The sequence below is a fragment of the Polypterus senegalus genome, chromosome 13, assembly GCF_016835505.1.
Source record: "Polypterus senegalus isolate Bchr_013 chromosome 13, ASM1683550v1, whole genome shotgun sequence".
In the NCBI taxonomy this organism is placed as follows: Eukaryota; Metazoa; Chordata; class Cladistia; order Polypteriformes; family Polypteridae; genus Polypterus; species Polypterus senegalus.
In genome coordinates this window covers 150,799,271-150,817,258 of record NC_053166.1, presented here as the reverse complement: position 1 = coordinate 150,817,258, position 17,988 = coordinate 150,799,271, and the positions used below count along the sequence as shown (strand labels likewise).

General features: G+C 43.1%; 1 protein-coding gene across 2 annotated transcripts in view; it reads left to right on the top strand.

Annotated features, from left to right (window-relative positions):
- Window positions 1-17,988, top strand: part of c13h16orf89 (chromosome 13 C16orf89 homolog) — an 83,650-nt gene that overhangs the window by 55,094 nt on the left and 10,568 nt on the right. The window contains exons 1-3 of one of the 2 annotated variants that reach the window (XM_039773904.1): window positions 3,261-3,520; window positions 13,101-13,265; window positions 13,349-13,499. In XM_039773904.1, coding sequence (XP_039629838.1) covers window positions 3,346-3,520; window positions 13,101-13,265; window positions 13,349-13,499 — 491 coding nt within the window. In that variant the 5' untranslated portion in view covers window positions 3,261-3,345. Of the gene's footprint in view, window positions 1-3,260; window positions 3,521-13,100; window positions 13,266-13,348; window positions 13,500-17,988 lie in introns of those variants that run through there. The other variant, XM_039773905.1, reaches the window with a different exon arrangement.

Sequence of the window (17,988 nt, the reverse complement as noted above, 5' to 3'; positions counted from 1 at the left end):
TAAAGCTGTGAATGTTCTCAGGGGCACAGTGGCCTCAATAACTGTGATAATGAAGAAATGTAGAACCACCAGGACTATTGTTAGAGTTTGTCTTCCATCCAAACTGAGTAACCAAAGGTGGTCACTGTAAAAGAGCTTCAGAAGTTCTCTGCTGAGATGGGAGAACCTGTCAGAAGAACAAACATCTCAGGAACACTCCATCAATCAAGCATGGCAAGCTTTCTTTGACTTTACGACATCGTTGACTGACCCGGAGTGGTCCAGCTAAAGCTCAGACTTAAACTCCTAAGAATGTGAAACCATTTCTAAAGATCTGAGTGTTCTCAGGGTCACAGTGGCCTGAATAATCGTGATATAGAAGAAATGTGGACCCACCAGGACTCTTCCTAGAGTTGGCTGTCCAGCCAAACTGAGAAACTGAGCAAGAAGGGTCTGGGGTCAGGGAGGTGGCCAAGAACCCAATGGTCACTGTGACAGAGCTTCAGATGTCCTCTGCTGAGAAGGGAGAACCAGTTAGAAGGAGCAGCACTCCATCAATCAGACGTTTATTTATAGAGTCGCTAGACACTGGTAGGCAATCTGGAGCATGAGGGGAAAGATCCTTCAGTGTGATGAGACAAAAATGAGAAACGTTTTGAGCAGAACTTCAAGCGCTACATTTTTCAAGGAGCAGGCACCACTCATCATCTGCCTAATATCATCCCTACGGTGACATATGGTGATTGTGGTGGCATCAGAGTATGGGGTCTGCCAGTGGTCAAGCCTTCCCGACACTAAACTGCCCTCTTGATCCCCCCTAGCTGGTTCGTAATCAAGGATGGGCCTGCAACAGTACAGTAGAGAGACAGTAAGAAGGTTCAGATTGTTCATAGGTCCATGTTTATTAAAATCAAAAGGATCCAAAGTGCAGATAATAAATATAAACAAAAAAAATAGATGTTCATAAAAACAGAATGCATCAGAGGGAATGTCATAAATAGTTAAAACCAGTTTGGCAGCATCGGTAAAACAATGGCTGCTCCAAAAGAAAGATACCTCGCACTCAGACAATAAGTGCAGACCCCCTAATCGAGCTGCGCACGTAGGGCTACGTTATCAAAAGTGGTTTATACTTCTGCGTCGGCCTGCACGACAGTTGGTGGGGTTTGTAGCACTCAAGAGAAGCATTAAAATGCCGGCAGTTTTTTGCCCTCCCGGACCACTCAGCTCCTCTTGCTACACATTGTGACAGAGAGCTGGGGTCCTTTCCCAGCCGGGAGGCCATCATAATGGAAGGACTGGGGGAGCAGATGTACACAGGGCACTGCCTCTCCCAAAGTGCTAGACAGCAGCCCCCCTAAGTTGCTCGGCCCTTTAATGTAGCTCAGTAATTCCCACTGTTAATTGTGTGAGGACACTTTAATTGTATCATTGATCTGTGAGTTGAGGTGGGGGTGAAGGTGGAGGGGGGGGTTCTCCCTTTGTGTTTTTAGCTCACAGACACTTAATCGTTGCATTAAATTGAGTTGCCCCCTTGGCAATTTCAGCCTGATACACTGACTAAAATTTTTATGGGTGTCACCCCACCCCCTGAGTGATACCAAAGTTTGGAGAACATGCTGACTCCATACGGGCAGGATTCAGACCCTGGATTCTGAAGATGAGTGGCAGAAGCTCTAATTACTGTGCCACCATACCCCTTTATTTAAAAGTACCAAGCACTTATTGTAATTTTGGTAGTATAAATATTAAGCAAGGGGGTACAGTTATCAGCAGGTAGAAATAACGCTGTTATTTTTTTTTTTTATTGATCTAAGGTGTCACAGACTTTAAACTTTGAGGTTGTGGGTTCAAATCCTGCTCCTGATGCTGTGTGACCCTGAGCATGTCACTTCACCTACCTGTCCTCCAACTGGAAATGCAAAACAATGTAACCAATTGTATCTCAATTGTTGTAAGTTGGGGGGCGGCACGGCGGTGCAGTGAGTAGCACTGCTGCCTCGCAGTTAGGAGACCTGGGTTCGCTTCTCGGGTCCTCCCTGTGTGGAGTTTGCATGTTCTCCCTGTGTCTGCGTGGGTTTGCTCCGGTTTCCTCCTAAAGTCTAAAGACTGCACCGTGCTGCCCCCCAGCTTACAACATTTGAGATACAATTGGCTACGTTGTAGATTGGTGATCCTAAATTGTCCCTAGTGTTTGTGCGTGTGCACTGTGGTGGGCTGGCACCCTGCCCGGGATTTGTTCCTGGCTGGGATTGGCTCCAGCAGACCCCCGTGACCCTGTGTTAGGATATAGCGGGTTGGATAATGGATGGATGGATGGATGTTGTAAGTTGCCTTGGATCAAAGTGTCAGCCAAAAAAGTAAATGTGAACACTGAGATGTTTCAAAAGCAATACATGTTTGACTGTAAAAATATGAAGATATTTGTTTATCATATGTGTAAGGATGGGCGGCACGGTGGCTCAGTGGGTTGCGCTGCTGCCTCGTAGTTAGGAGACCCGGGTTTGCTTCCCAGGTCCTCCCTGCGTAGTTTGCATGTTCTCCCCGTGTCTGCGTGAGTTTCCTCCCCCAGTCCAAAGACATGCAGGTTAGGTGCTAAATTGTCCCTAGTGTGTGCTTGGTGCGTGGGTGTGTTTGTGTGCGCGCCCTGCGGTGTGCTGGCGTCCTGCCGGGGAATTGTTCCTGGCTGGGATTGGCTCCAGCAGACCCCCGTGACCCTGTGTTAGAATATAGCGGGTTGGATAATGGATGGATGAATGTTGTAAGTTGCCTTGGATCAAAGTGTCAGCCAAAAAGGTAAATGTGAACATTGAGATGTTTGACTGTAAAAGTATGAAAATATTTGTTTATCATGTGTAAGGATGAACAAGTGGAAAGTGCTAATGTGTCACTTGCTTTATGTTCCAGTTTGTAGACAGATCTACCTTTATGGCATTTGTGACCTACAAACTGTAATCAGAAAGTCTTCTCATACCTACCAGACAGAGGAACACCCAGCATCATAAGTCGCCTTTGAACAGATAAAGGCGCCAGTCACATAATATATTTCTGGTAGTTTCTCATTTTTGTGATTACTAGGATGACTGGCTCTGTACTTGTTCTTACCTCGATTTGTGTAATAATATTTAAATCCAGGATTATTATTTCTGCGGCTGATCGAACTCGTTCCTTTCTCGTATCCACTCACGTTCATTTCCCATCACTGAATCCTCCGAAGTTGGTGTTTTCGTGAAGTGAAGCCACGTGACGCCCCAGCGGACTCAATGCGCGCGCCTCCTCTGTTGCGCGCCGCCGCCGCCGCGCCTCAGCTCCTAGAAGCGGTTGCAGGTGCAGGCGCCGTCGGTCCGTCCGTCAACCCGCCGTAAGATGCGCTCTCATCTTCTCCTGCTGCTGTCCTGTGCACTGGTGCTGTTCCACGGCGAAGGGCAGCCGGTAGAGGTCAGCGAGCTGCTCCGGGCACTGGACAAGGCGGTTGGCTTCTTTCAAAGAGAGTTTCGGCAGCTCAACCTGGACGGGGTGGTCGGTTTTGGCATCTTAAATGGCAAGTACTCGGTCCGAATGGATGGGTTTCTTTCACGTGCCTTAGATGCTGAATGGGGCGGGCTGGGGTCAGTGGTGGGTGAACAAACCGAATAATGAAATCCAAATGTAGCAGCGACGTGCAAGTTCTGTCAAATTACGCGAGTCGACTTCTTTAAAGGGGGGCTTCGGCGTGCACAAACCACATTAAAAATATATATATTAGAATCGGTCTGCGACATGAAAAGCCAGCGCGAGCCTCCGTGTCCCCAGAGACGGGGACTGGGGCTTCACTCGTCGCCGTTTTGATTTTATTTCATTCTATTTTAATCTCTTTACGGGACACATTTCACACAATTTGTAATTCTGTTCTTCGCAGCGGCGACATACTGTATCTGGACTGCTTTGATTTCCATGTAACGGCCCGAGAGTTAACTCGTTACCGCACCGTAATGAGACTGAAGCTGAAACTGACTTGTGTGTGACGGTGTCTGGCAGGTAGTGCGGTGGCTCCCCAGCGACTAAGTACTTTACCTGTGCAGCTGCCACCAAGACTCGTGCGACAATGACAGGCAGAACGCGATTGAATGGAAGCAGTTTTGCTGTTCATATAATAATCTTGTAGAAAAACGACAGCGTTAACTCACAGTGTCTGCATCACTTAAAGCTGCCAGGGCTGAAAATCTCGAAATATGGAAGCAACTAAAAAGTGGACTTGGGATTTGAAAAAAAAAAAATGCTTTGAATAAACGAGTTGGCTAAAATCCATCCAGCAAGTTTCCATCCATCCATTTTCTAACCCGCTGAATCCGAAGACAGGGTCACGGGGTCTGCTGGAGCCAATCCCAGCTAACACAGGGCACAAGGCTGGAACCAATCCTGGGCAGGGTGCCAACCCACCGCAGGACACACACAAACACACCCACACACCAAGCACACACTAGGGACAATTTAGAATTGCCAATCTACCTAACCTGCATGTCTTTGTACTGTGGGAGGAAACCGGAGCGCCCGGAGGAAACCGACACAGACACGGGGAGAACATGCAAACTCCACGCAGGGAGGACCTGGGAAGCGAACCTGGGTCTCCTAACTGCAAGGCAGCAGCGCTACCACTGTGCCACCGTGCCGCCCCATCCAGCAAGTTTAACATGTAAAAATATAAATGAAGTCATGTTTGCTTCTAATTCTAAACAATAAAAATCCAGCAGTTCACCCAACTTCCATCGATCCTGGCAATAGTGGCTATAAAGCATAGGCAAGTGATGAGGCACCAGGCCATATCAGAATTGCAGGGGTCTCTAACTGAACATGCTACAAAGGTCGAATGTAAAAACTCCCTTAGTTTTAACTAGTGAAAATAAAAATGTACAACTCTGGCTAGCACAGCAGTTACAACTGCAGAATCATCTGGTAGTCAGGAGTGGCGCCACCATTGAGGCGAATTAGACATTCACCCAGGGCACAGATCATAAGGGGGGACCCAGTCACACGAGTTAGCTACCGAGCAGTCGGTTGGCGCACTAATAAGCTTGGCTGAGGGCGCAAAATAACTCAGCACTGGCACAGTAGGCATAAAGCAGGAACCTAAGGAGAGGATGCCAGTCCACGATGGGCACATTTACACACACAATAACACAAGGCCAGATTTGAATTGCCAACTGACTGACATGCACATTTTAGTAATACACGGTTAATAAGACCGCTGTTATCAAGACCACTGTGGGAGTGCGGTGAAATTCTTACTTGTATGTGCTAAGCCGGGCGGCATGGCCTCGCAATTAGGAGACCTGTGGGTTTGCTTCCCGGGTCCTTCCTGTGTGGAGTTTGCATGTTCTCCCCGTGTCTGCGTGGGTTTCCTCCCACAGTCCAAAGACATGCAGGTTAGCTGCATTGGCAATCCTAAATTGTCCCTAGTGTGTGTGTGCGCCCTGCAGTGGGCTGGCTCCCTATCCAGGGTTTGTTCCTGCCTTGTGCCATGTGTTGGCTGGGATTAGCTCCGGCAGAACCCCGTGACCCTGTAGTTAGGATATAGCAGGTTGGATAATGGATGGATGGATGGATGGATGTGCTAAGCCACATACTGGAAGAAAAAAGACACAGGGAGTGCATGCAAATTCATACAGAAAATGAGTGGAACACACTGGCACAACAGTGTAATAAGTACAAATGTAACTAACTGATGTTACACCCGATCCTAATTCTAACTGGTCAAACTTCATCTGTGCATCCAACCTGCTTATTTAGTTCTAAATCATTTCTTGGGGTTGAAATCCTTTGTTCATTTTTGATTACAACATTACAAACATTAACGCTTCTTTTATGAATCCCATACCAGATGGCATAGAACAGAGACATATGCATTGCATTTCTCATTCCAACAGAGGGTGCATCACAAACAATTGTAGCAATGGATTTTATTACTACAAATGTTTGGATTCACCATCTGTTGGAATGACAAATACAATGCATTTTATTACCACATGCATTATAAAATACATTCCAACAGAGGGTGCATCATAAACAATTGCAGTAATAAAATAATTTGCATTTTTCATTTCAACAGTTGGCTCATCACAAACATTTGTGGTAATATATTTTATTGCTAGAAATGTTTGTGATGTGCCATCTGTTGAAATGCTAAGTGCAATGAATTTTATTACTACATGCATTACAAAATACATTCCAATAGATGGTACACTGCAAACATTAATGCTGTCGCTTGTGTTGATACCCGTCTTAGAAGGGTAGCATAGTTAGTACTTGCATAAAGTGTACTTCCTGCCATGCTGCACTAAGTTAATCTGAGATGACAATGAATTAAAATGAGGGTAGAACTTTTCCTCTTGGGATATAGTTCTATCTATGATATGGTGCCTTTGGTATCTATCTATTATATAGCGCCTTTCACTATCTATCTATCTATCTATCTATCTATCATGCCTTTCATATCTATCCATCTATTATATAGTGACTTTCATTATCTATCTATCTATATATCTATTGTGAGGTCTGGCCTACAGAGTAAAACATTTTTGAAAGTGTTCAGTTCTTTTTGAATCGCTCCATTTAGCGCCATTCACCCCTCTCTCTCTCTATCTATTATATAGTGCCTTTCATATCTATCTATCTATTATATAGTTCCTTTGGTACATATGCATCTATCTATCTATCTATTGTGGTGGAAGGCTGGGGTCCTTGCCCGGTTGGGATGTCCCTGTGATGAAAATGTCTTCTCCCCAGGTCCTTCCATCACAGGGGCATCACGGCGGGGCAAGGGCCCTGGCCGTCTGCCACATTATCTTATAGTGCCTTTCCTATCTATCTATCTATTATATAGTGCCTTTCACACCTATCTATCTATCTATCTATCTATCTATTATATAGTGCCTTTCACACCTATCTATCTATCTATCTATCTATTATATAGTGCCATTCACACCTATCTATCTATCTGTTATATAAAGCCGCTATCTCATGAGGGCCTCCGCCATGTCGATGTGGGCCTGTGTATGTGATGTTGATGGTCAACAGCTTGAGCTTAATGACAATGTGAAAACAGATCTCAGCAAAGTGGTCTAAATTAATTAGAAACATAAAATGCAAAATAGTTGATCACGTGAGTATTCACCCCCTTTAATATGACACCCCCTAAATCATCACAGCTGCTTTTAGAAGTCACAGAATTGGTTCAGTGTGGTTGCACATGACTGCTTGATCAATGCAGCTGAATATGGAAAGTCAAACTTACACACTGAAGGCAAAAGAACACTCGGAGCAACTCAGTGAGAAGGCAGTCAAAGGCACGAGTCACGGGATGAAGACAAGTCATCGGCCAAACAAGTCTTTCACGTGGAGAACATGCAAGTTCCATACAGACTGTGAGCAGCAGAGAATCAAAGACAGATGTGTGCCAATGTGAGACAGGAGCACCAGAAAAAAAAAAAAAATAGACCCTGTTTTTATCTCCACAGTTGAGGAAGACGATTATAAAAAGTACAACCTGGATATCCAGAAGAATGGATGGAGAAGAAACCAAACTGAACGCTGGCCAAAAATGAAACTGCCTCCTGCTGTCTAATAGTCAAATATTCAATGGATTGGGATAGCAGTGTGAAAGTGCAAGTTTAGAAAAATTGGAAAAAAAACAAAAACAAAACGAAAAGGAATCAGTGCTGGGGTTTAACAAGCTATTTATGGTAAAGCTGGCTATCAAGGCTAATCCTCTTGCTGTCTCGCCATTACAACATGTATTTAAAGGTGACATGGGGCCACAGTTTGTTTTTTTTTCTGTATAAGGACAAGAACTACCATTCTGTATTTGGACTGGTTCACAGGAAATGGACCATAAATTCAAATTTATATTTCATACCATCATATGTTATTATAATCTGTTACCTGCTAAATAATAAAGGTAAGCTAACATTCGGAAATGTGAAGATTTAGGTGCTCTGTGGCCAGGTTTAAAAACAGCAAGAAACAGAAATGTAGGACTTGACTGTTCTAAACACAAGAGACCAGTTAATGGTGTGGCACCCAAGTCAAAAAAAAATATGCGAAATCATTGAAGTGAGAAAAATGAATTATAGGACAAGGAACAGCACTTTAGGAGATAGACAGACATATAGAAAAGGCACTATATCATAGATAGATAGACAGAGTGAAAGGCACTATATAATAGATAGATAGATAGATAGATAGATAGATACTATATAATAGAGATAGATAGATGTGAAAGGCACTATATAATAGAGATAGATAGACTGAAAGGCACTATATAATAGATAGATAGATAGATAGATAGATAGATAGATAGATGTGAAAGGCACTATATAATAGAGATAGATAGACTGAAAGGCACTATATAATAGATAGACAGAAAGATAGATAGATAGATAGACAGATAGAGTGAAAGGCACTATATAATTAATAGATAGATAGACAGAGAGATAGATAGATAAATAGATACAGTGAAAGGCACTATATAATAGATGGATAGTCAGATAGATAGAAAAGGCACTATATAACAGATAGATAGATGGAGTGAAAGGCACTATATAATAGATAGATAGACAGACAGATGATATGAAAGGCACTATATGATAGAGGAAGGAGAGAAGGTGTTCAGTGTGCATCGCCAAGCCCTGGTCCGGCTATAGGCACATTTGGTCAAGTCCATCGACTGCCTAACCATGCGCTCGTGAGTGACATAAGACAGATATGAGAGGCACTTGTCATAGAAGACAAGGGTTGACTAGCACCCTCTCTGCTGCACATCTGGATATCAGCTATGGATCTTCACCTGCCATAGTGCATGATGTCAAAGTCAGATTCAAGAAGCCACCTCAGGATGTCTCTATTGACACAGGCACAGAGTCACTCGGCCCGTGGTAGGAGATGACTGATTTACAGCTCTTTAAACACACAGTTAATTACAAAAACGTATGTGATTAGTTTCACTTCTCATGTCCTTGTAAGTTCCCGATAAGCAGATCTTTCGGAGTCAGAATTCTGCCATACGAGATTATAATGGTTCTTATGTAGAGAAGGAGCAGCGAGACTGGGTCACACATCAAGAGGCTTCAATTAAAATGCCTCCTAAGAGTACTAAAGGCATGAGCTAACAGCGAGCTTCTTCAATATAGAGGGTGACGCAGGGAAACGGGAAATTTTCAATTGATGTTCAATGCACGAATAAACACATTACAAATTACTTTTAATGATGACACATATTGTACAGGATATGCATTTAATGATGCTAATGAATTTTCATTTTATGTTTTGAAGAAAACCTTATGAAGGTGTTGTCCATTTCTGAGAGCCTGTTGTGGAAATTCTGCATTGCTGGACGTCACAGGTTAAGAGGAAGGCCAGCGATTTTCTCTTCAGTCCTCCTTTTTAGTTCAGCAGGACGTGTGCGGTACCCTTGGCTTTCAAGATGTCCCCACAGGAAAAAAAAAATCACAAACAGTGAGATCTGGAGATCTTGGAGGCCACAGAATGTCACCAAAGTGACGCGCTTTCCAAATGATCATCGAATAGCTGCCATCGATTGGTGCGGCAGCATTTGAAGTGGCTCCGTCCTCTTCAAACTGCATGTTTTCAATATTCAGATGGGCGAAGTTTTGCACAAAAAAATGTTTCAAGCATAGCAACATACCGAGCAGATGTAACTGTGGTTGCAATGCCCTCCTCATTTTCAAAAAGGCAAGGGCACACCGTGTGATGACACAGCACACCATACTGTAACCGTTCTGACACCACCTGGGGACTTCTTTTTTTAAGGCTGAACCCGTTTCCTCGAAATTACGCACCCATGTGGTGACGTCCTAACTGGTAATAACGCCGAGATTCACACGATCACCATTCTTATAAAAGGCTTTCAGAACGAACGCTCGTCGTGTTCCACTCCACTGCTCTTGGGTTCTCAATGAGAGGTTTACTGACCTCGGCAGTGACATTCATGTCTCTGGTGACTCTTCCTATGAAGTCAGTAGAGAGATTGGGAGAGCATGGGGGGTCATGAGGTCTCTGATAAAGAGGTGTGTGGCGCCCCTGATGTCTATGCCAAAGGCCAAAGTTCCAAGTCTTTAAGAGTCCTGGTGCTTTCTGCCCTGCTATATGGTTGCGAGACATGGACGCTATCCCGTGACCTGAGATGAAGACTGGACTCCTTTGTTACTGTGTCTCTCCTTGGGCCCCGCTGGCTTGACTTTGTGTTGCTCATGGAGTCCTGAATGAGGCACATGACCTGCATTGAGGTGAGGGAGCGTCATTTACGGCACTATGGCCATGTGGCACGATTACCTGAGGGTGATCCGGCTTGTAAGATCGTCATTGTTGAGGACCCGAGTGACTGGACCAGGCCAAGAGGTCGCCCACGTAACACCTGGCTGTGGCAGATAGAGGGTCATTTCCGGAGGGTGGGACTGGACTGCGGTGTCTGCCTGGGGGGTTGCCAACCAGGATCCCGAGTTGTTTCGTCGTGTAGTGGGTTGACAATGAGCTGTACCAGTGCATGCTCCCCAACTTGACTTGACTTGTTCTCAACGAGGTCACAATGGTCCCTGCCAACGCACCAGGGTCGCCAACACCTACTTCCAAAATTTCCCATTTCCCTGAGCCACCCTGTATAATCCATCCATCCATCCATCCATTTTCTAACCCGCTGAATCCGAATACAGGGTCACGGGGGTCTGCTGGAGCCAATCCCAGCCAACACAGGGCACAAGGCAGGAACCAATCCTGGGCAGGGTGCCAACCCACCGCAGGACACACACAAACACACCCACACACCAAGCACACACTAGGGCCAATTTAGAATCGCCAATCCACCTAACCTGCATGTCTTTGGATTGGCCCGGAGGAAACCCACGCAGACACGGGGAGAACATGCAAACTCCATGCAGGGAGGACCCGGGAAGCGAACCCGGGTCTCCTAACTGCGAGGCAGCAGCGCTACCACTGCGCCACCGTGCCGCCCCTGTATAATCTAATAATGAAAATTTTATTTGAAAGTAAAAATGAACTCTAACATACAGTGGTGTGAAAAACTATTTGCCCCCTTCCTGATTTCTTATTCTTGTGCATGTTTGTCACACAAAATGTTTCTGATCATCAAACACATTTGACCATTAGTCAAATATAACACAAGTAAACACAAAATGCAGTTTTTAAATGATGGTTTTTATTATTTAGGAAGAAAAAAAATCCAAACCTACATGGCCCTGTGTGAAAAGTAATTGCCCCTGAACCTAATAACTGGTTGGGCCACCCTTAGCAGCAATAACTGCAATCAAGCGTTTGCGATAACTTGCAATGAGTCTTTTACGGCACTCTGGAGGAATTTTGGCCCACTCATCTTTGCAGAATTGTTGTAATTCAGCTTTATTTGAGGGTTTTCTAGCATGAACCGCCTTTTTAAGGTCATGCCATAGCATCTCAATTGGATTCAGGTCAGGACTTTGACTAGGCCACTTCAAAGTCTTCATTTTGTTTTTCTTCAGCCATTCAGAGGTGGATTTGCTGGTGTGTTTTGGGTCATTGTCCTGTTGCAGCACCCAAGATCGCTTCAGCTTGAGTTGACGAACAGATGGCGGACATTCTCCTTCAGGATTTTTGGTAGACAGTAGAATTCATGGTTCCATCTATCACAGCAAGCCTTCCAGGTCCTGAAGCAGCAAAACAACCCCAGACCATCACACTACCACCACCATATTTTACTGTTGGTATGATGTTCTTTTTCTGAAATGCTGTGTTCCTTTTACGCCAGATGTAACGGACATTTGCCTTCCAAAAGTTCAACTTTTGTCTCATCAGTCCACAAGGTATTTTCCCAAAAGTCTTGGCAATCATTGAGATGTTTCTTAGCAAAATTGAGACGAGCCCTAATGTTCTTTTGCTTAACAGTGGTTTGCGTCTTGGAAATCTGCCATGCAGGCCGTTTTTGCCCAGTCTCTTTCTTATGGTGGAGTCGTGAACACTGACCTTAATTGAGGCAAGTGATGCCTGCAGTTCTTTAGACGTTGTCCTGGGGTCTTTTGTGACCTCTCGGATGAGTCGTCTCTGCGTTCTTGGGGTAATTTTGGTCGGCCGGCCACTCCTGGGAAGGTTCACCACTGTTCCATGTTTTTGCCATTTGTAGATAATGGCTCTCACTGTGGTTCGCTGGAGTCCCAAAGCTTTAGAAATGGCTTTATAACCTTTACCAGACTGATAGATCTCAATGACTTCCGTTCTCATTTGTTCCTGAATTTCTTTGGATCTTGGCATGATGTCTAGCTTGAGGTGCTTTTGGTCTACTTCTCTGTGTCAGGCAGCTCCTATTGAAGTGATTTCTTGATTGAAACAGGTGTGGCAGTAATCAGGAAATTGAACTCAGGTGTGATACACCACAGTTAGGTTATTTTCTAACAAGGGGGCAATTACTTTTTCACACAGGGCCATGTAGGTTTGGATTTTTTTCTCCCTAAATAATAAAAAGCATCATTTAAAAACTTCATTTGTGTTTACTTGTGTTATATTTGACTAATGGTCAAATGTGTTTGATGATTAGAAACATTTTGTGTGACAAACATGCAAAAGAATAAGAAATCAGGAAGGGGGCAAATAGTTTTTCACACCACTGTATGATGACTTGGGGGGTACTGTAATGTAAAGTTTGCGCCAATACCGATCTCGATAACCCAACATCCTCCAGTGAATTTTGCAAACGTTTGGCATTGCGTCAGCTTCTATCCGTTGTGATTACCGCGTAACTTTCAGATTCCCGTTGCTTTTTTTGACCAACCCTCGTAAACTTAAGGCAGAGTGGTGGCTCTGAGGCTAAGGATCTGTGCTGGTATCTGGAAGTGCCAGAAGGGATCCCACTCTGTTGGGCCCTTAACCTGAAAATCATTCCAGAGGACGCTGTACAATGGTCGACCCGAAAAAGGTTGTGCAAAAAGATAATAACCCCTCGGAGATTAATAAATTAAAATGAAATCCAAATATCTCCTTCCCCACTCAGTGGTTTTATCACCTTTTCTGTATTAAGAATTCTCAGGTTCCGCGGATCTGCAGGTCTTTCCCTAATTTATCTCCTGGTCTCGCTCCGTCTACAGCCGAGTTGGGCGAGGCCTTACGACGGTGGCCTCACACAGATCATTCAATGGACGCCAACAGTGCAGCCCATGTCTCCAAAGTGAGGAAGCTGATGCAGAGACTGGACGGTACCCTCCAGCAGGCATCCTACACCCTACAGGAGAGCGATCCATCTTACTTCAGAGGTAAGGAGACCCGAAGAGCGGTGGAAGGTGCAGACAGGCCTGGCGTTGTTATGTCAATCTACTCCAATTGTCTGTCTTTGCAGAATTCGAGCCCATTCTAGAGAGCGGCTTTTGGAGCCTCCCCAAAATGTGGAACACGACCAGCCCACATCTGGTCTACTCGGCCTTCCAGGAGGTGGCGTGCTTCAGTGAGCAGCTCAGTGACAAGTGCATCGCTCTCCTGCTTGGAACCTGGTAGGCCATCACAGAATTGGTCAGGATGCACTCTCTCGTTAAACCCAATGGGAAGACTTTAGTTTAGGTTCTACCCATAATGCATCTGCTAGTCACATCCGGTTATGTAATAAGATAACAATTACAAGGGTGGTGGAGTGTAGTGGAGTGATATGTTGCACATACGACCAGAACAGGTCATCCATCTGAAGTTCAGCATGGTCGGGCCCGGCCAGTACAGTGGAACCTCGGGTCACAAACATCTCGGACCACGTACAAATCGGGTTACGACCAAAAAGTTCACGACCACACACTCGGGTGACGAACAAGCCAGTTTCCCTTCCAGTTCGTACGCGTCGATGATTTCCGTACGTGTTCAGTCTCTCCCTGTGCATTCCGTGTGCAGCGAGAGAGAGAGAGAGACACAGAGAGAGAGAGAGGGAGAGAGAGAGGGAGAGAGAGAGAGAGTTAAAGAAAACACCGGGCTTGTTTTTAAAGAGACTGCAAAGTTAGTTTTAGGGAATCCATTCCCGGGAATTCAGGAATCCCGGGCATGACACAGTGCACGGGCATCTCACATGTGAACGGTTTTAGAACGACCAACACTTATTTTTAATAAAACTACTGCAATATGTTGACACCAATAAAAGACTAACCTTATCTACAAGCAGTTCATGCTGTCATATAAGTACTGTACATGTATCTAGTTCAGGGGTGCCCACACTTTGTGTATATATATATATATATATATATATATACATACACATATATATATATATATATATATACATATATACATACATATATACACATATATACATACACATATATACACATATATACATATATATACACACTAGCAGAATACCGCGCTTCGCAGCGGAGAAGTAGTGTTTTAAAGAAGGTACGAAAAGAAAAGGAAAAATTTTAAAAATAACGTAACATGATTGTTAATGTAATTGTTTTGTCATTGATATGAGTGTTGTTCTCATATCTATCTATCTATCTATCTATGTTGTTCTCATATCTATCTATCTATCTATATCTCTATATATATATCTCTATATATATATATATATATATATATATATATATATAGCAAAATACCCACGCTTGGCAGTGGAGAAGTAGTGTGTTAAAGAAGGAAAGAGAAAGAAAAGGAAACATTTTGAAAATAACGTAACATGATTGTCAATGTAATTGTTTTGTCACTGTTATGAGTGTCGCTGTGATATATATATATATATATATATAGCAAAATACCAGCGCTTAGCGATGTCATGTGTTAAAGAAGTTATGAAAAGAAAAGGAAACATTTTAAAAATAATGTAACATGATTGTCAAAGTAATTGTTTTGTGTATTTGGTGGCAGCGTCACAAAGTTGTTTTCGGTAGCTGCATCAGAAAATGTACCACGACGTCTGACACGCCTCCTTTTTACTGTTTTCTCACAGCTTGGATTGCTGCTGTCATATATATACACACACACACACACACACACACATACATACATATATATATAATATACATATATATACACATACATATCTTCATATCTACATATCTATATACATATCTACACACACAAATTATATATATGTGTGTATGTATGTATGTATGTATGTGTGTGTGTGTGTGTGTGTATATATATATATATATATATATATATATATATATACACATACATACATATATATACACATACATATACTTGTGTGTATGTTTGTATGTGTCTATATGTGTGTGTATAGCTTTGGTCACTGAGTGCAAGGGAAAATAATGAAATATAGTCTATAAGTTATTAAACAGTAAAACATTAACGTTTTAAGAAGTACAGGTACATTGAGCACTACTGGAGTGGTTACGGGTAAACTACATTTTAAAGACTGTGTAACACAACAGGTAAGTAACTAACAGCAGCTAAAATGTATATGGATCATCTCTCGGTAGTAGATCCCTTTTGAAAGGCGCTACACGACGGCTGTGGTATAGAAATTACATTTTCTATGTGAACGCTCAAATTTGTGCCTCTGGTAATGTGCCTTACCGCAATTAAAGAAAATTATTTTGTGTCCTCTGCCGTGTTAAGAGAGAAAGGCTTTGGTTTGGGATAAAAGGAAAAAAAGGTGTAAAGAAAGGAAAGTTGCCTTTTTCTTTTATATAGTATAGAGAGATGTGTTCGCTGACGTTATGATCGCCTTTTGGGACAGTCGCGTGGGTCTTGTGTAGACTGGTGAGACGCCCCGCCATTAATCGGCTGTGATGGCACTGTGAGTCCTCCACTCTGTGCGTGTTTCATAATCCGAGCTGAGGACCTGATAATCGTATACGTGCAAAGAAAAGTGTGAATCGCCTTAGTATTATTTTGCCGTGGTGTAGAAAAGGGGTCCCGTGTTTGCACTTGTCTGGGCTATAGCTCAGGGGAGGATGAAAAAATTAAAAGTGCTCACTTTGACTTAAGGCAGAAGCGCAGTCAGCGCCTCAAAGGCCGGCACAGCTATGCGCGCGCTGGCTGCTCGACTTTTGCTGGGCAGGAGACCCCTTTTGTACACACGCTCATGATATCAAAAGTCTCAGCGCTCTTTGGAGGTAATTCATATATTATATATATAGCAAAATACCCGCTACTGAGCGGAGAAGTAGTGTGTTAAAGAAGTAATGAAAAGAAAAGGAAACATTTTAATAATAACGTAACATGATTGACATTGTCATGAGTGTTGCTATCATATATATTCCTGCCTAAATAAGTCACCCTCCGCTCTTACTTTTTACCGTTCATTTAATCATGGCTAGTGGCGGAAAAATTATAAAATGGAAGGAGGATGGCTTTACCAAAACAATTATTGATGGCTAATCGATTATTCATAAAGCTTGAATTGGTGATCTGTTTTTCTGTGTTAACCTCATATTTTTCATACTTCTTCTCAAACTAAGGTGGTGCGAGGGTAAAATGAATCGGGATGCGCTGATCAATGTAATCGTGTACCAGGAAATCATGCATTGACAAAAGCTCCCCTTTGCTTGTAATGCAAAGTGTGATTAAATGCATTATTTTTCAACGCTTATGGAGCACATGCATCGAAGCTTCTCAGCTGTGCTTGTGCTAAGAAAAGGAAAGATTTTAAAAATAGCGTAACACGATTGTCAATGTGACCTTTTGTAAGTAGTGCCTGGAGGATTCAGTGTGTTGAAACTCTAGAGACAGCGTGTGTATTAACTTGAGGTAAATGGGAGGGAGATGATGACGTGACTCCCCCACCCGCCTTTAACTGTCAATCCCCACAAACACAGTCTCTCGAATTTGCATAAGCACACCCCTTCACCTACAATTTTAACTTAGTTACAAAGTGATCAAAACTCTCGTTTATATCCTCGTCCTCTCATTAAACTTGTATCCCGCATTACCTGTGGGCATGTGAAACGCCAGCGTAGCCTGTCTATGAACTTAATTTAAAGTTTAGGTTTACACCTTGCTTTCTTTCCGAGGTAGCAGCACTCATGAATATGGTAGTATATGTCACTCGCTCGCTTCTTATTGTTTCGCTGCCTTCTCAATTATATAATGCATGTTTTCTTAAGCGCTTTTGTAGGTCTTCCTGGTTTTCTACGCACTGCGTTGACAGTCAGTTCACGTGATTACGTGGGAGGCGTGATGATGTCACACTAAACTCCGCCCCTACGCCTTTGCAGCTCTACTCCATTACAGTTAATGGAGAAAAATACCTTCCAGTTATGACCATTAGGCGTAGAATTTCGAAATGAAACCTGTCCAACTTTTGTAAGTAAGCTGTAAGGAATGAGCCTGCCAAATTTCAGCCTTCTACCTACACGGGAAGTTGGAGAATTAGTGATGAGTGAGTGAGTGAGTAAGTGAGGGCTTTGCCTTTTATTAGTATACATATATACACATATATACATACATACATACACATATATATATATATATATATACACATATACATATATATATATATATATATATATAATATATATATATATATACATATATATATATATATATATATATATATATATATATATATATATATATATTGCATAGTTTTACTGCCAAATAATGCAGAGTACGTGACACGTGTTTTGGCCTTTACGTTGCGCCATGGCGTGTAGTTTGTTTATTTGACATCATGTAGATCGGGGTAATTACATTCATGGCATTCGTAGTCTGAATCACAATCTGATTGTATGGGTGGTTACCTACCAGGTAACGCTTCTGTCAGCAAACATCCACCACGGTGCCCTCTTCAGTTGCGAGAAGCAGATCATAGAAAGCTTGCAAAATTTTACTGTCAAATAATGTAAAGAGTACAGGACACGTGTTTCTCCCTAATTCTGGGCTCATTAGGCGTACACACTCACTGCACTCCCTCTCGGGAATCGAACCTCGGATGACAGCGTCAGAGGCGAAGCCACGGCGTGTGGTTCGTTCATTTGACAGCATGTAGATCGGTGTAATTACATTCATGGCATTCGTAGTCTGAATCACAGTCTG